At 47.0% G+C, this 15,915-nt stretch overlaps 1 protein-coding gene across 1 annotated transcript in view; it reads left to right on the forward strand.

Annotated features, from left to right (window-relative positions):
* Nucleotides 1-15,915, forward strand: part of TCFL5 (transcription factor like 5) — a gene marked incomplete at its 5' end in the record, with an annotated part of 18,525 nt that continues 2,610 nt past the window's right edge. The window contains 5 exons of the mRNA XM_004370513.2: nucleotides 1-356; nucleotides 1,198-1,384; nucleotides 1,662-1,824; nucleotides 3,774-4,020; nucleotides 6,786-6,927. Of these exons, the coding sequence (XP_004370570.1) occupies nucleotides 1-356; nucleotides 1,198-1,384; nucleotides 1,662-1,824; nucleotides 3,774-4,020; nucleotides 6,786-6,927 (1,095 nt within the window). The remainder of the gene's footprint in view (nucleotides 357-1,197; nucleotides 1,385-1,661; nucleotides 1,825-3,773; nucleotides 4,021-6,785; nucleotides 6,928-15,915) is intronic.

The raw sequence follows: 15,915 nt of genomic DNA on the forward strand, positions 1-15,915 counted from the left end.
CCGGTGCTGTGTCCGCCGGCGCTGGCGGCGGACGGCGGCTTCGCGGCCTCCAACCCGTGCCTGGGCCACATCGACTTCCAGGAGCTGCGCATGATGCTGCTGAGCGAGGCCAGCCTGCCGGTGGCCGTGGCCAACGCGGCGGAGAAGACGCCGGACGGCGGCGCGGGCGAGGCGGCGGCCCGGGCCAAGACCGCGGACTGCGCCACCAAGGAGAACGCGGCGGCGGCCGGCGAGGGCGCGCCCGAGGCCCGGGCCAAGTCGGCGGTGCGCGTCCGCCTGGAGGACCGCTTCAACAGCATGCCGGCCGAGCTGCCGCGCGGCTCCGAGACCCCCGAGACGGGCGTCGCGCTCAACAAGTGTGTTCCCGGCCCCCCACCCACGGCTCCGCCGCCCTGGCTCCGCGGGAGGGGGGCGGGGGCGGGCGCGGGCGGGGGGGTGGGCACAGACCCCAGAGAGCGGTGGCGGTGGCGGTGTAGACGAAGGCGAGCCTCGCGGGAAGGCCCCAGCGGCCGCGCAGACACTGGGCGAGCGCTTGCCAGTGCTGCCCGCAAGCCCCCCGCGTGTCCCCACGGGGATCTGAATGCTTGTTCCGGGCCTGCACACGAAGGGAGAGGAAGAAGTCAGATAACGGTACACATGTTGCTGGGGGCCACGTGTTTTGCGCAGATCACCTGCCTAAAGGTCGCGAGAAGCCTTCCTGCTTCCCGGGATGTGGGCCAGGCCACGGCTACCTTCCCCTCACACGTGCAGACGCAGCCCTGCGAATGGAAGCTAACCTGAAGCTCCAAGTTGGCAGCCAGATGGTGATGCTCCGGCGGAGGCCCCCGGCCACCTCTTCTGTCACAGAGGAGTGACCCTTCCAGTTTCCCTCATTTTGTCCGTCTTCATCAGATTTTGGAGGATGGCAAAAAAAAAAAAAAAAGATGTGCTGTGGGCACAGGAGGTATAATTCAAAGATGGCATTGACACGTGGCCCCATTTTTCTCCCTGAGGAAGAGAAAAGTATGCCACCACCGCTGTGGTTGATCGTTGTTCGGTAGAAGTCTGCGGGATGAGGGGTGTTTATTGTAACAGCTCCCCTCCTGTCTAGAAAATCGAATGTCACCCAGTAGGGTGTGGTAGTAACTGAAATGTTTCAGGAAACCTACCCTCCACACATTCTTCATGAGTTTCTGGGGTTTTTTTTTGTCTTGGCAGTTTGGTAACTCTTATCCGACATCCGTCCGAATTAATGAATGTTCCTCTTCATCAGCAACAGAACAAATGCACAACATTAGTGAAAAATAAAACTGCCGCGGCAACGACTGCTTTGCAGTTCACGTACCCGCTCTTCACTCCCAACGCTTGTTCTGCTGCTGGAAGTTCTAACCTTTCACAGACACAGGTAGGGAAGGGGACCGGTGGAGCTTTGCTCTTCTGTCTTAAATTGTAACTGTCACTTAGGTCCCAAGGTTTTATTCTTTTTGTTCAATTTAGTAACTTTTTAAAATTGAGAGTATTTATGTGGTTTGGGATTATTTAAAAATCATCAGTGCACCTAAAGTTCTTCAAATTGCTTATTAATAGCTTTGATGTTGCTTCTGTTAAAGTGTAATTTTTTTTGTGCAGTAAAGACATTAAGCCACGTATTGATAAAATTGCTGTTGCTTCATTTTTTCCAGAGTTCTGGTAACTCCTGTTCTATACTTGAAGCTGCCAAACATCAGGATATTGGATTGCCTAGAGCGTTTTCTTTCTGTTATCAGCAGGAAATTGAATCCACTAAACAGACTTTAGGCGGTAGAAACAAAGCTTTACCTGAGCAGGTTTGGATTAAAGTAGGAGGTAAGATGTAAAGCAGAAGATAGCAGGCGTTTTTGTCCTCTAACCGAGCATTGCATTTAGTGTCATTTCGCCTTGCAGAGGCTGGGCAGGGAGGCTTATAAACGTATGAGCTTTTTACCCAAGTATGTTTACGTCTTAGGGATCCTTCTTCCATCCCTCTTCCCCCCGTCATCTCACTTTGAACGTTCTTCTGAATGTTGAACATCATAATTATACTTAGGATTGGAAACATTGAGTTTGGGGTCTAATTTTTCTTAAAAAATAAACAGTAAAGTAAATGAGTAAATAGAAAAATGATAGACTTACATAAATTTTCACCCCTCTGCAAGTTACACCCAAAACACTGAATCTTTTTTTTGCCTTTATTTGATACTTCATGAGTGAGGCAGGAGTCTGAAACCTAAAAGCTTTGGGAGAGGTGAATAATCATAGGACAGTCTGCAGATGGACACAGGAGCAAGTTGGGAACAAGAGGCCATAGGTGATTCAGGATGTTTTAGAAATAAAGTACGGAAGGCAAACTTTGCTAACCTTGAAAGTGAACTCTCAAGCCTGTCCTCCCCAGAAAATAAGTATTTTTCAAGATATACAGCTAAATAACACAGCTTACACTCAGTTTTTTAAGAGTTAATGAAGATAGAGTAAGAATTGAGAGCTACCACTTTGTCCCGTTAATCTTTTTTTTTCTTTCGTTGTTATTATGGCACATGTTTTAGTTACCTAGTGCTGCTATCACAAAAATACTACAAGTGAGTGGCTTTAACAAACAAATTTATTTTCTCACAGTTTAGGAGGCTAGATATCTGAATTCAGGGTGCCAGCTCTAGGGGAAGGCTTTGTCTCTGTCGGCTCTGGAGGAAGGTCCTTGTCTCTTCAACTTTTGCTTCCTGGTTCTTGGGAGATTTCCATGTGGCTTGGCATCTGTCTTTCCCCATCTCCGCTCTGCTCGATTGTTTCATCTCTTACATTTCAAAAGAGTTAAGATAAACCTTACAGTAATCCTTCGTCACTAAAATAACAAAGACAAGCCTGTTCCCAGATGGGCTTGTGACCACAGGCAGAGAGGTTAGGATTTACAACACATAGGTTTGGGGAACATAATTCAGTCCATAACAGCATGTTTTATGCAAAAGTATTAAGACTTATATAAAGATAAATATTCAGATAGCCCCTGTACTGACTGCCCAGCTTAAGGAATAAAATATTACAAATACTTTTGAATTCCTCTCTACATCCCCCTTGAAAAGTTACCGCTGTTCTGACATTTGTGTTAAGCGATTCTTTTCACCACAGAGAATTTGGCTCTGTGGCACATGGGGAATGCACATCTCCACATAAGAGTTCAATGCCTGCTTTTCTGTGTTTGATGGAAACTTAACATTTCCATAGCATAAATAAAAACTGATGCTATTACTCTTTTTGTGGGGAGAGCCACCTCTAAGGTGAGGACATATTCAATCTTAAGCCACCTTGATTTTGTCTTCTCTTCTGAGCACTGCTGTTAGAATATCAGTTGTCATATTAGAATAATCGTATAAAAATAAAATCCTTTTTTGGAGAAAATACTTACGGGTTTTTTTCTTTCCCCATTCTGAATATCGGAAAGTCGAACAACTTGGTTTCATTATGCGTAGGTATCTTAACACTTGTTGATTAAAAAGTATAAATAGGAATTTTGACAAGGCTATATTGATTGATTGCATAATACACAGAAGGATATGTTAACTTTGTTATAAATTCATGTTCAATTTTATAGCATGAAGTAGGGTTTCATAACCCTTCTGAATCATCGAAGTAATGCAGCTTTTACTGGTTTTGTTCTCTGTGCTACTTGCCTAGTAATGTTTGTATCTTGGGTTGAAAATGCTGGAAAAATACACTCAGCATTAATGGAGATAAGTTAAGAAGAATAAAAAATTAAAATACCACTTTTTTCTTCTTTTGCAAAGAAGAAGCGCTATGTAAACAAGCAATAAATAAGAGGAATCGAAGTAGAATACGTCAGTTGGACACAAATGTAGAACGAAGAGCCCTTGGAGAAATTCAGAATGTGGGCGAAGGCTCCACAGCCGCACAGGGCGCTTGGCAGTCAGCGGAGTCCTCACAGTCCAACCTGGGGGAGCAGACCCAGAGCGGGCCCCAGGGAGGAAGGTCTCAGCGTAGGGAGAGGCATAACCGAATGGAAAGAGATAGAAGGTAACGCGTGTGATTGATGCAGCCAGGTCGATTTGTATACAGTTATGTTAGAAGTGCAAGTTAATTACAGATAAAACAACATTGAAGCGGGTTCTGTGTTGAAAGGGAGGAAAAGGAGCAAGAGTAAACATGAACTTAGCTTTGCAGGTGGATCAGGGTCCCCAAGACTACCCCCAGCTTTGACGATCCTCTAGCAGGACTCATAGGGCTCAGCATGGAGCCGTACTCACGGCTAAGGTTTATTACCGCCAGAGATACACATGGCACAGTCAGCAAAGGGAAAAGACACACGGCATGAAGACAGGGAGACCAGGCGCAAGCATCCAAGAGTCCTCACCCAGCGGAGTCACTCAGGACACGCTTACCTCCCCCAGCAGGGAGTTGTGATGACACATGTGAAATGTTGCCACCCAGGGAAGCTCGTTAGAGGCTCAGTGCCCCACCCCCTGCCTGGCACACATCTGGCACACACCCAAATTCCAGATGCCCCAAAAGGAAAGCCAGTGCTCCGCATAAACCACATTGTTTGCACAGTTTAGGTGAACCAAAAACCAAACCCAACCCGTTGCCGTTGAGTCGATTCCGACTCATAGTGACCCTGTAGGACAGAGTAGAACTGCCCCATAGGGTTTCTAAGGAGTGGCTGGTGGATTCGAACTGCCGACAGTTAGCAGCCAAGCTTTTAACAACTATGCCAGAAACGAGCCATTTATTTGTATCGGAATGGTGGCAGGAACCCTTCTGAAATGACACCAGCCAAGTGCCAGCCTTGTAAGCAGACCTTTGAAAAGACAGCAGTCAGGCCTGCATGTTAGGTACCTTGGTTTTGCTTGATTCTTTTAAAGAATGTTGTGGGAGGAGGAGGTTAAACTGTTACTTAAATTGTTTGAGCTGTGATTTTATTGGTGCTGTCCCTCTGTGTGAAATCAAAAGGTGATGCGTTTTTCTCTGTTAACGGTTGAATTTTTACACAGTGTTTCCTTAATACATCATTCATTCATTAGTCATTTGTTGAGTCCTTGGTGCGCACCAGCTTCTAGTCTGCCCCCGGGAAGTACAGCACTGAGTGAGAATAATGGTCAACTTTCAAAGTCCTGTGTTGAGCTAAGGCAGTTCATCTCCTTTTCAAAGGAACATATTAAAGCAAGAGATAGATAAAAACCAAAAACCATTGCGGTCGAGTTGATACTGACTCATAGCAACCCTATAGGACAGGGTAGAATTGCCCCATGGGGTTTCCAAGGAGCAGCTAGTGGATTCAAACTGCTGACCTTTTGGTTAGTAGCCAAGCTCTTAACCACTGTGCCACCAGGGCTCCAGATAGATGCATAGGTAGAAACCTTCTATATGTGTCTACAGACACACACACACTAAGTAAAGGACTTCCTTGTTTCCTATTCGCACATTTATTTAATAGACATTTATTTAATACCTAATATGTGAAAACATGTAGAAACCCTGGTGGCGTAGTGGTTAAGAACTACGGCTAGTAACCAAAAGGTTGGCAGTTCGAATCCACCAGGCGCTCCTTGGAAATCGTATGGGGTAGTTCTACTCTGTCCTATATGGTCGCTAGGAGTCGGAATCAACTCGGCCGCAATGGGTTTGGTGTTTTTTGGGTATGTGAAAAGCTGTATGCTTCGTGCTGACAGTAGAAGTTTGCATTCCAACAGCCATTTCCTAGTTTAGCAACCTTAGGCACGTTCTTCAGCTCTCTCAGCCCAAGTTCCTCGTCTATAAAATAGGGGTAGTAGCTACCTCATAGGCTTGTGATTAGAGTTACATGAGATGGTACGTAGAGTGTTGAGCTCAGGGCCTGAAAGTTAGAAAGCATCTAGTAAATGCGGCTGCAGTTGTTTTTACTTTACAAAGTCTCTAAACTAAATACGGAGTGGTGAAGATGAACCATGGGCGCCATTTTGTATAAATTTTCTCAGTGCCAATTTATTGACGACTGACTATATCCTATATATTATACGGACTGTGGTGTGGAAAAGTTAAAAATAGTCTAAGAAGAAGAAGAGTGAAGTTGTGAGTGGTGGGTTTCCGGGTATCTCTTTTGAGTTGGGGCCCCTTGGAGAATCTGAAAGCTGTGAATGAGTTCTGAGCACAGTACTTGGCACGTGGAGGGCGAGTAATAATGTGTTGAGGGGAAGGATGATCTGCCAGAAGAAGCGCATTCACAAGATTTTCCTTACAGTTCCCGGCGTTTGTAGCCCTCCTCCCCCCCGATCTGTAGACGGGAGCCTGGTCCTTGCTCCTGGTCCCTGAGAAGTCATTCGGGACACAGCTCCAGAGAGCATGCCCAGGCCAGGGGACTGCCAGGCATTGGTCCATTCTAGAGCTTGAGGACAGAGGTTACCTCTGTGGGGAAGTGTGAATTTACTCCTCCCTGGGTGGACTTAGGAATCCTGGTGGCACAGTGGTTAAGCACTCGACTGCTAACCGAGAGGTCAGCGGTTCAAACCCACCAGCCTCTCTGCAGGAGGAAGACCTGGCAGTCTGCTTCCATAAAGATTACAACCTTGGAAACCCTGTGGGGCAGTTCTCCTCTGTCCTATAGGGTTGCTGTGAGTCAGAATCGACGGCAACGGGTTTGGTTTTGGTTTGGGTGGGACTTCCTGTGTAGGGGTGACCACCTCTGAAGCACCCAGTGGCCAGGCTTTCTGAGTGCCCATTCCTTCAGGTGACACAATGAAGCCTCTCGTTTGACTCCTCCGTTTTGCTTCAGCTTTCTCTGTCGTTACTTTGGATTTTGACTATAGACGCCGAATCCGCATTTGCTGTGATGAGTTGAACCTCTTAGTCCCGTTCTGCAACGCCGAGACGGACAAGGCGACAACTCTCCAGTGGACAACGGCATTCCTGAAGTACATTCAGGAAAGACATGGAGATTCTCTCAAAAAGGTTAGCGTTTAGTTATGCCAGGTAGGTTGTCAGAATTTTATAAATTTTACCTATTTATGTTCTTGTTTATCCTTATTTCCCTAAGATACCTCAAACTGTCCTTTGTTTTCTGAAATCTAATATCAAATGCTAAGTCCGATATAAACAAAGTTTTACTCATTAATGCTGTAACTTGTCATTTATTAAAGCAATAAAAATCACAGCCCAGATTTGTTTCTAAACAATAGTGTATAAATGACTGTAAACTATCAATTATTTCAAATAACAAGTTAAGCATCCACTGTATACAGCGTGTTGAACTGGGGCTTGAAGGTTTCAGAGACATGTAGGACGTAGTTTTTGTCCTCTGAAAAGTTTAATTTTTGAAAGTGATGAAAGCAAGAAAAAATAGCACACACATACAAAAAAGGCAGATAAATACCAAATAGTCAGGACTTCATATGCTTTAAGAAGGCATAGGAGACACATTTCCACTGCCAGATGATCGGAGCAGACTCGGGGGCTTGGAGCCCCGTGTGTTCCAGGTGGTGCAATGTGGCCGTCATTGCCTTGGTCCTGTCCCTCCTCCACTGTGGTTCCCAGCAAGCGTGCTTGGTTGTCAGCAAGCACTGTGGAGCTGGGTGCTCGATCCAAACGAGAGAGCTGAGTTGGCCCCTTGGGGTTCAAATGAGAGAGTGGTGGCATTCACCGCGACGGGCTTCTGCCTTCGGGGACCGCGTGGTTCCGGGTCCTGGCTCTGAATTCTGGTAGTCGAGCGAGTCGCTCCACAGGGTCCTGATTTAGACACAGTGTTTTCACAGAGGACAAACCTTGTCCAAGCTCCACAGCTCTTGACTCTAGCAGGCGTCTGACGAGGGGACTGAGCCACATTGGCAGAATAAACATGGACCCTTTTTTTAAAAAGGGCTTCCGGTGTCTGTCCAGCTCCTCCCACAGCTGACATAGGCCTAGGCACATGGAATGTGGGGTGCCCCTCTTGGGGGCCTTGTAATAGGAGCTGCCTTGTCTGTTCCCCTTGTCTGTGTTACATAGTCTCATCCAGCTCCTTATGTTCACTAGATACAGAATTGCACTATTTAAAGTGCAGTCCTCATTTTGTGCCAAATTTACTCTAATTGGACCATTTGTAGTAACTTATGGGGCCCTGGTGGCACAGTGGTTGGGAGCAACGGTGTGCGACAGCTGCTAATTAAAAGGTTGGCAGTTCAAATCCACCAGCTCCTCCTTGGAAACCCTGTGGAGCAGTGCTCCTCTGTCCTGTAGTGTCCCTCTGAGCTGGAATCGCCTTGACGGCAATGGGTAGTAATTTATGATGCAGTTCCTCTTTCATATTATATGCTAGAGATAGATAATTGGTTTATTTTAATAAAATGAAGCTTTTATAGTTTTAAAAATGATTTAATGATTGGTTCTGTGTGCCTATTAGTAGTAAATTACTATTAATGTAATTTATTAAAATATGACTAAGGTATTTATAACTTTTAGACTTAACGAAAGCTTTTGTTACCTATATCTATGTATTCTCAAAGATTAAATAGATTAAAAGCTATTAATATTGTATCTCACACACGCACACATATATGTGTGTATATATTATGCTTCCTGGATATTTCTGAAATGTAATTGCATTGAACTTACAGACTGTTTCTGGGCTAGCTTATTAGACACAGGCTGAAGGGAGTTAGAACAGAAATAGCCTGCTCACAGCTGCACTTAGCTGTTTCCTCGGGAACTTTCCCCTCTTGCATGAATATTTTTGTTGTTTTTTTTAGTTTTATTTTGTGGTTGTTGTCAGTAATATACACAGCAAAGCATACGCCCATTCAACGGTAACGGAAAAGATTAGCTGAGAACTTGGGGAGCAGTGGGTTTATGTCAGTGGGGGAGGAACAGCTCAGAAAAGGAGGGTGAGGACAGTTGCACAACTCAGAGAATGTGATCAGTGTCACCGCCCTCCAAATTCTTACCTCGTCTTTCCAGTTACTGGTGTCACTTTGATCCCATATAGATAGTTCTTAAAAGAGCATAATGCTCAAGGCAGACATTTTCTTTTTTCTTTTTTTTTTTTTTATTGTTGTGCTTTAAGTGAAAGTTTACAGTTCAAGTTAGTCTCATACAAAAATTTATATATACATTGTTGTGTGACCCTAGTTGCCCTCCCTATACTGTGACAGCACACTCCTCCTTTCCACCCTGGATTTCCTGTGTCCATTCAGCCAGCTCCTGACCCTCTCTGCCTTCTCATCTCACCTCCGGAAAGGAGCTGCCCATTTAGTCTCATGTATCTACTTGAGCTAAGAAGTACACTCTTCACCAGTATCATTTTATGTCCCATAGTCCAGTCTAATCTTTGTCCAAAGAGTTGGCCTTGGGAATGGTTTTAGTTTTGGGCTAACAGAGCCCGGCGACCATGCCTTCTGGGGTCCCTCCAGTCTCAGTCAGACCGTTAAGTCTGGTCTTTGTGTTAGCGTTTGAGTTCTGCACCCCGTTTTTCTCCTGCTCCATCAGGGACTCTCTGTTGTGTTCCCTGTCAGGGCGGTCATTGGTGGTAGCCGGGTACCATATAGTTCTTCCAGTCTCAGGCTGATAAAGTCTTTGGTTTATGTGGCCCTTTTGTCTCGTGGGCTAATACTGTCCTTGTGTCTTTGGTATTCTTCATTTCAAGGCAGACATTTGAAACTAGTTAAGCTAAACTATTGTTTGGTTTTAAGAAGAGTTCAGGGGATATTTTTGGTTTAAGGTTTAAAGATTATCTCAGGGCAATAATTTCGGGATTCATCTAGCCCCCTTGGCTCCAGAAAGTCTGGAATCCATGAGAATTTGAAATTCTGTTCTACATTTTCCCCCTTTTGATCAGGATTCTTCTATAGAATCTTTGATCAAAATGTTCAGTAATGGTAGCTGGGCACCATCTAGTTCTTCCAGTCTCATGGCAAAGGAGGCAGTTGTTCTTGGAGGCAATTAGTCACACCTTCCATATCTTCCTCCTATTCCTGACTCTCCTTCCTCTGTTGCTCCAGGCGAATAGAGACCAATTGTTCTGCCTTAGATGGCCACTTGCAAGCATTTAAGACCCCAGGCATTATGCAATCAACTAGGAGGTAGAACAGAAGCACTAAACACATTATTAGGCCAATTAATTGGAATGACCCATGAAATCATGACCCTAAACCTCTAAACCAAGGGACTAAATTCCATGAGGTGTTTGGTTGTACATCAGCAGCCTGGGCAGCTACATTTTTTTTTTGTCATTGTTGTAGATACATCTGTCACACAACTTTTGTCAGCTCACTTTTTACAGGTGTACAACTTACTGACAATATTTCTGTTCTTATAGATACAGTACATGAGAGTTTTAGGTGATTGTCCCAAACTTCTCCAATACTGATTGCATTCAGCAAATCTTGCCTGCTGTAGCCAGGCCTGCTGGGGGTACTTAGAATAGGACAGAGGCCCTGTCGCTGCCGCTGTGTGGCAAGACAATTCTTGGAAGGAGAGGCTGCGGGGAGGTGCTGAGGTGGCTCTGGCGAAAGGCAGCCTGGCCAGGTGGTGGCAGCAGAAACGAAGAAGACAGGGCTTTGTGGCGTCTGCTGGTGCTGGACGTGGACTGATGGAAAGAGGAATGGGACTTGGGCCGGGACTGGTGCTGTCCACTGAGATGGGAAGACTGAACAAAACAGGAAGGGGCTGCTCCTCCGGCTAAGCTTCCAGCGCCCAGGGGGCAGGAGCGGGGCTGCCGAGAAGGTGGTGGGGCAATTGGGAGCCTGGAGCGCAGGCAGGTCAGAGAGAAAAACTGGGGAGTCGTCAGCAAAGAGATGACTCACTTGGAGGTCTTTGTGTAATGAACTTAAGTGCAGTGAATGCCTGTATAGTCATCCCCTAATCTCAGCGGTTAACAGTGACCATATTTGCTTCACATACACACACCTTCGCGGACAATTTCAAAGGAAATAACAGACATCATAAGACTCTGCCTCTAGATAGTTCTGCACGCACCTCCAAAGAACAACCATGTCTCAGTCCCATTATCGCCCTCACAAACCAATAGTAATTCTCCTGAATCATCTCATAGCCAGTCCATATTCAGATTTCCCCGCAATGTTTCCAAACTGACTCCTCATGGTTGCACTGGTTGTGTTCCCTCAGTCTCTTTCAGCTACAGCACTCCGCCCCACCCACTGATGTTTCGTTAAATAAAATTTACCATTTTAACCATTTTTGAGTGCACATTTCAGTGGCGTTAAGTACATTCACAAGTCTGTGTAACCTGACTGCTGTCCATTTCCAGATCTTTTTCATCACCTGAAGTAGAAACCCAGTGCCCATTGAACAGTGACTTCCCATGCTCCCTCCCCAGCCCTGCTAACCACCAGTCTACGTTCTTTCTTTATGCGTTTGCCTATTTTAGATGTTTCATGTAAGTGGGATCATACAGTATTGTGACTGTCTCACTTAGGATAATGTCTCCAAGGTTCATCCACGTTGGAGCATGTATCAGAACTTCACTTCTCTTTATGGCTAAGTAATATTCCGTTGTGTGGACATTGTGTTTATCCGTTCATCCGTGCATGGACTCTTGGGTTGTGTCCTCGGTCACTGTGAACAATGCAGCAATGAACATGGGTGCACAAGTATTTGAGGCCCTGCTTTCAAGTCTTTGGGTCTATACCTAGGAGCGGAATTGCGGAGTCACGTAGTAATTCTATTTTTAACTTTTTGAGGACCCGCCACACTGTTTTCCCCAGTTGTTTTTTACGACATTGACATTTTGAGATGATTAGGCCAGTTGTCTGCAGTATGGCCTGCATTCTGGATTTAGATGGCTCGCCTTATTTGTTGATGATAATTTTTAATTTTGATATAATTTTTAACTTACAGAAAAATTGCAAGAATAGCAGAAAGAGCTCCTGTAGACCCAGGTTACCCTGTTTCACCAGTTGTTAACTTCTGGCCCTGTTTGTTCTGTCGTTTGCAATCTCTTGCTCTATGTGTCTATATATATATATTTTATTTTATTTTATTTTATTTTTTCCCCCTCGACCACCTGAGCATAAGTTGCAGACATCATGCCTTTTGTACCTAAATACTTCGGGGTGTATTTCTTAAGAATCGGGACATTATCTTAGATAAGCAGAATACAATGATCAAAATCAGGAAACTTAACCTCGATACGATACTGTTATCTAATTCATAGCTAACAGTCACATTGTGCCTGTTGTCCCAGTAACACCCCCTACAGCTCTTTTTCCCCAGTCAGGATGCAGGCCCGCATCCCCGTTGCCTTGAGTTGTCATGAGAGACCATTTTGAGTTCCTGATGTAAATCTCAGGAAAGCTCTCCAGGCAACCCTGCTCCACCTCCCTGGCTCTGTTCCTCCCTCCCCCATCTCCGCAGTCGGACTGGAGCCACCGCTTTCATCCTTGTGTCACAGCAAGCGTCACCCCTGCTCGTCTGAGGCGACGCTGGTGTGCTCTCCCAGCCCCTGCTGCGACTCGGACCACGATCCAGTTGTTGGGTGTTTCTCTGTGGCCTCGGCTCTCCTTACCTGTTGTCTGTGCTCCTCTCTTCGCTCCCCTCTTAGGTCCACCCCCAGCAGGCTTTTGGCTGCCATCTCACGAGGCTGTTGAGTCAGGGGCCCCAGGGGTTCATCTCGGGCCCACCTCACGTGCCCTCTCAGTAGCACCTGACCCACCCATTGCACGCTGCCCCCCCCGCCGGTGTCCCTCTCCCGTCACTGGGCAGGCCTTCTCTTCTCCAGCTTCCTGCCCAGGGTCCAGGGCCCAGGGATGGAGTGGCCTAGAGAGCTGCAGCCTCACCAGACGGTGGGTGGTTCCCCTACCCTGCTCGACATGTGGCCCCCCCACCTGTACCACCTGTGACCTCCCACCTGCACCACATGTGGCCCCCCACCTGCATGACGCAGTTCCCCCACCTACTCGACGTGTGGCCCCCCCACCTGCACATGTGGTTCTCCACCTGCACGACATGTGGCCCCGACCTACCCGACATGTGGCCCCGACCTACCCGACATGTGGCCCCCCACCTACCCGACATGTGGCCCCCCACCTACCCGACATGTGGCCCCCCACCTACCCAACATGTGGCCCCCACCTACCCAACATGTGGCCCCCACCTGCACATGTGGTTCCCCTACCTGCACCACGTCTCCCCGCACCTGCTCGAGATGTGTCCCCCCCCACCTGCTCGACATGTGGCCCCCCCACCTGCATGGTGTGGACCCCCACCTACTCGACTTGTGGCCCCCACCTGTACCACATGTGGTTCTCCCACCTGCACGACATGTGGCTCCCCCAAGTCCTGCCCCCGCCATCCTGTCCATAGTGGGGATCAGCTGCCTGGCTTGGTGGGCGGCATGGGGTGGGGAGAAGACGCCCTGTATGGACTGGGGCCCCGCGCTTCAGACCGGCCCCTCCCTACCTGTGGTCTTGTGCCCGCCAGCTCTGCAGTTTGTGCTCTGGCTCCGAGTCAGCTGGCCCTTGGGTCACGCAGTCCACCTTTCGGAAGTTTGCGTCTCCTCTTGTCCTGATGAGCTTATGCCTTTTGGTTCCAGTCAGTCGGCCCACAGTGGGGCTTGAGGAGAAAGCAGGGTGGAAACACGCGTTTTGTTTTTTTTCAGCTCGTCTGTGTCTGTGGTTTTGTCCCTGAGCCTTGTGTCTGTGGTGGGGCGGTCGGCCCACTCTGTGGGTTTGTGTGGAGGGGTGAGTGGTAGTGTTTTTTCTGTCATATTTTGCTTTTATCTTTATTACTTGAAAACTGCATCTTCAATTCTATTATTTCCTTCATTTTTTACGTTAGGTTTTTTTTTCCTGGTGTCTTGGAAGTTTATTTTCAATCTTGTTTTCTAATAAACGCACTTAGGGCATATTTCTGTCTAGTGCTATTTTGAAAGCTGCCCACTGGTTAGGATGCAATGTTCTCATCATCGTTGCGTTTTGGTGTCTTGTAATTTTTGTTTTGTTTGCTTCTTCAACACAGGAGTCATCTGGAAGCAGGTCTTTACGCACCCAGATATGTAGGGTTTCCTGTCTGTCTTTTCAGAAACAGCCCTTTGTCCATCTCTCTTTTTGTCACATTGTCATCAATGAAAGAGGACTGTGTAAAAAAGTGATGTTTTCAGGTTTGTTGAGACTTGCATTGTGACCTCTTACGAGGTCGATTTTTTCAAAGTTCCGTGTTTGCTTGGAAGGAATGTGTGTTCCTGTTTGGAGACTTCTCCACGTTTACGGGATTCAGCTGTCTGCCGGGCCGGTGGTTTGTGAGAGGCCGTGCACATGGAGACGTCTCCACCACGACTGGACTTGCCAGGGCTCCTTGGGGCGTTCTCAGGGTTTGCTTTGTGTATCTCAGAGCTTTGTTAAAAACCAAACAAACCAAATCCTGTTGCCATCAAGTTAATTCTGACTCATAGCGACCCCATAGGGCAGAGTAGAACTGCCCCATAGGGGTTCCAAGGAGCAGCTGGTGGGTTCAAACTGCCGACCTTTTGGTTAGCAGCCGCAGCTCTTAACCACGGACCCCCAGGTCTTGTTAGGTGCCCGCAGCTCATGCCTGTCCGTCTTCCTCTTGAGTGGAAGTTCGTTGATCAGTTTGAAGCACCGTCTTTGTTTCCGTTCTTCCTGTGCCTTGAATTCTCTCTTTTCTGATACGTTGACTCCCCCAGATTCCTTCCTCTTAATACTTCCTGGCACATTTTCCCGGCCTCTAATTGGAACTCTTTTTCCCACCAAAAAATACAATTTTTATTATTACATTATTCTCATGTTTGCATATCTAACGTGTTGCCTTTGGTCAGATGCCATCCCGAGGGGTTTTGATAAGTGGTGAACATCCTCTGAAGCTAAGTTATTTCACATTTTTTGTTGAAAGTAGAATTACTGGGACACTGCTTCTACCTCTGGCCTCGGCCCTGTGAGGGGAAGGAAGAGGCCCACATGGCTCACTCTCCCAGCCCCCACCCAACTCCAGTGAGTTGTCGCTTCCCCTACACTCTGGGGACCCTGTGAGGGGTGGACAGAACCATAGCTTCACCCCACTGCTGGCAAAACTGTTGAGAATAAAGATAAACCCCCAGGGCTAGCCTCATCGTCCTGTGAATCCTGTCTGAGAAATGATTATTTTCTTTTTCTGACCTTTATTTAGTTATTCTAAAAGGTAAATTCTACCTTACCAAGTATAAGTGGATGTTTTATATTTGGGCCTTGGGTGTCAGGATATAGGGAGTTATTAAAACACAGCTCATCTTAAATTGCATTCAGATCCTGCTGTTAGGTGCCGTTAAGTTGGTCCAGCTCACGACTCTGTACAACAGAACGAAACACTGCCTGGTCCTGGGCCATGCTCACAATTGTTGTTATGCTTGAGCCCATCGTTGCAGCCACTGTGTCAGTCCGTCTCATTTAGAGTCTTCCTTTCCATCTCTTTTTTTAAACCTTTTAAACTTTGGGAGGAAAATTACAGTACACTTATATGCAGATGTAGCGTCTGAATGTGAGTGATAGCAGCAAATGGCAGATGGCTTTGGTCGGGAAGCCACTAAAAATGTGGATTGGTGGAATGACTCTGCTGTGGCCATCCTGACCACTCAGAAATTACACCGATGGCAGCAGATACTGCCCAAAAGGAAAACTTTTGTATGATCCCACTTATATCAACTATCTAGGATAGGCGGGTTTATAAAGACAGAGTAGACCAGAGGTTCCCAGGGGCTGGGGGTGGGGGGAAGGGAACGAAGGGTTACTGAGCAGTGGGTCCAGAGGTGACGGAAGAGTTCTTGGGCAGCGGGTCCAGAGATGATGGGAGTGTTATTGAGCAGTGGCTCCGGAGGTGATGGGAGAGTTCCTGGGCATTGGGGCTGGAGGTGATGGGAGAGTTCTTGGGCAGTGGGTCCGGAGGTGATGGGAGTGTTATTGGGCAGTGGGTCCGGAGGTGACGGAAGAGTTCTTGGGCAGCGGGTCCAGAGATGATGGG

Source organism: Trichechus manatus, unplaced genomic scaffold (genome assembly GCF_000243295.1).
Source record: "Trichechus manatus latirostris isolate Lorelei unplaced genomic scaffold, TriManLat1.0 scaffold00008, whole genome shotgun sequence".
NCBI lineage: Eukaryota > Metazoa > Chordata > Mammalia > Sirenia > Trichechidae > Trichechus > Trichechus manatus.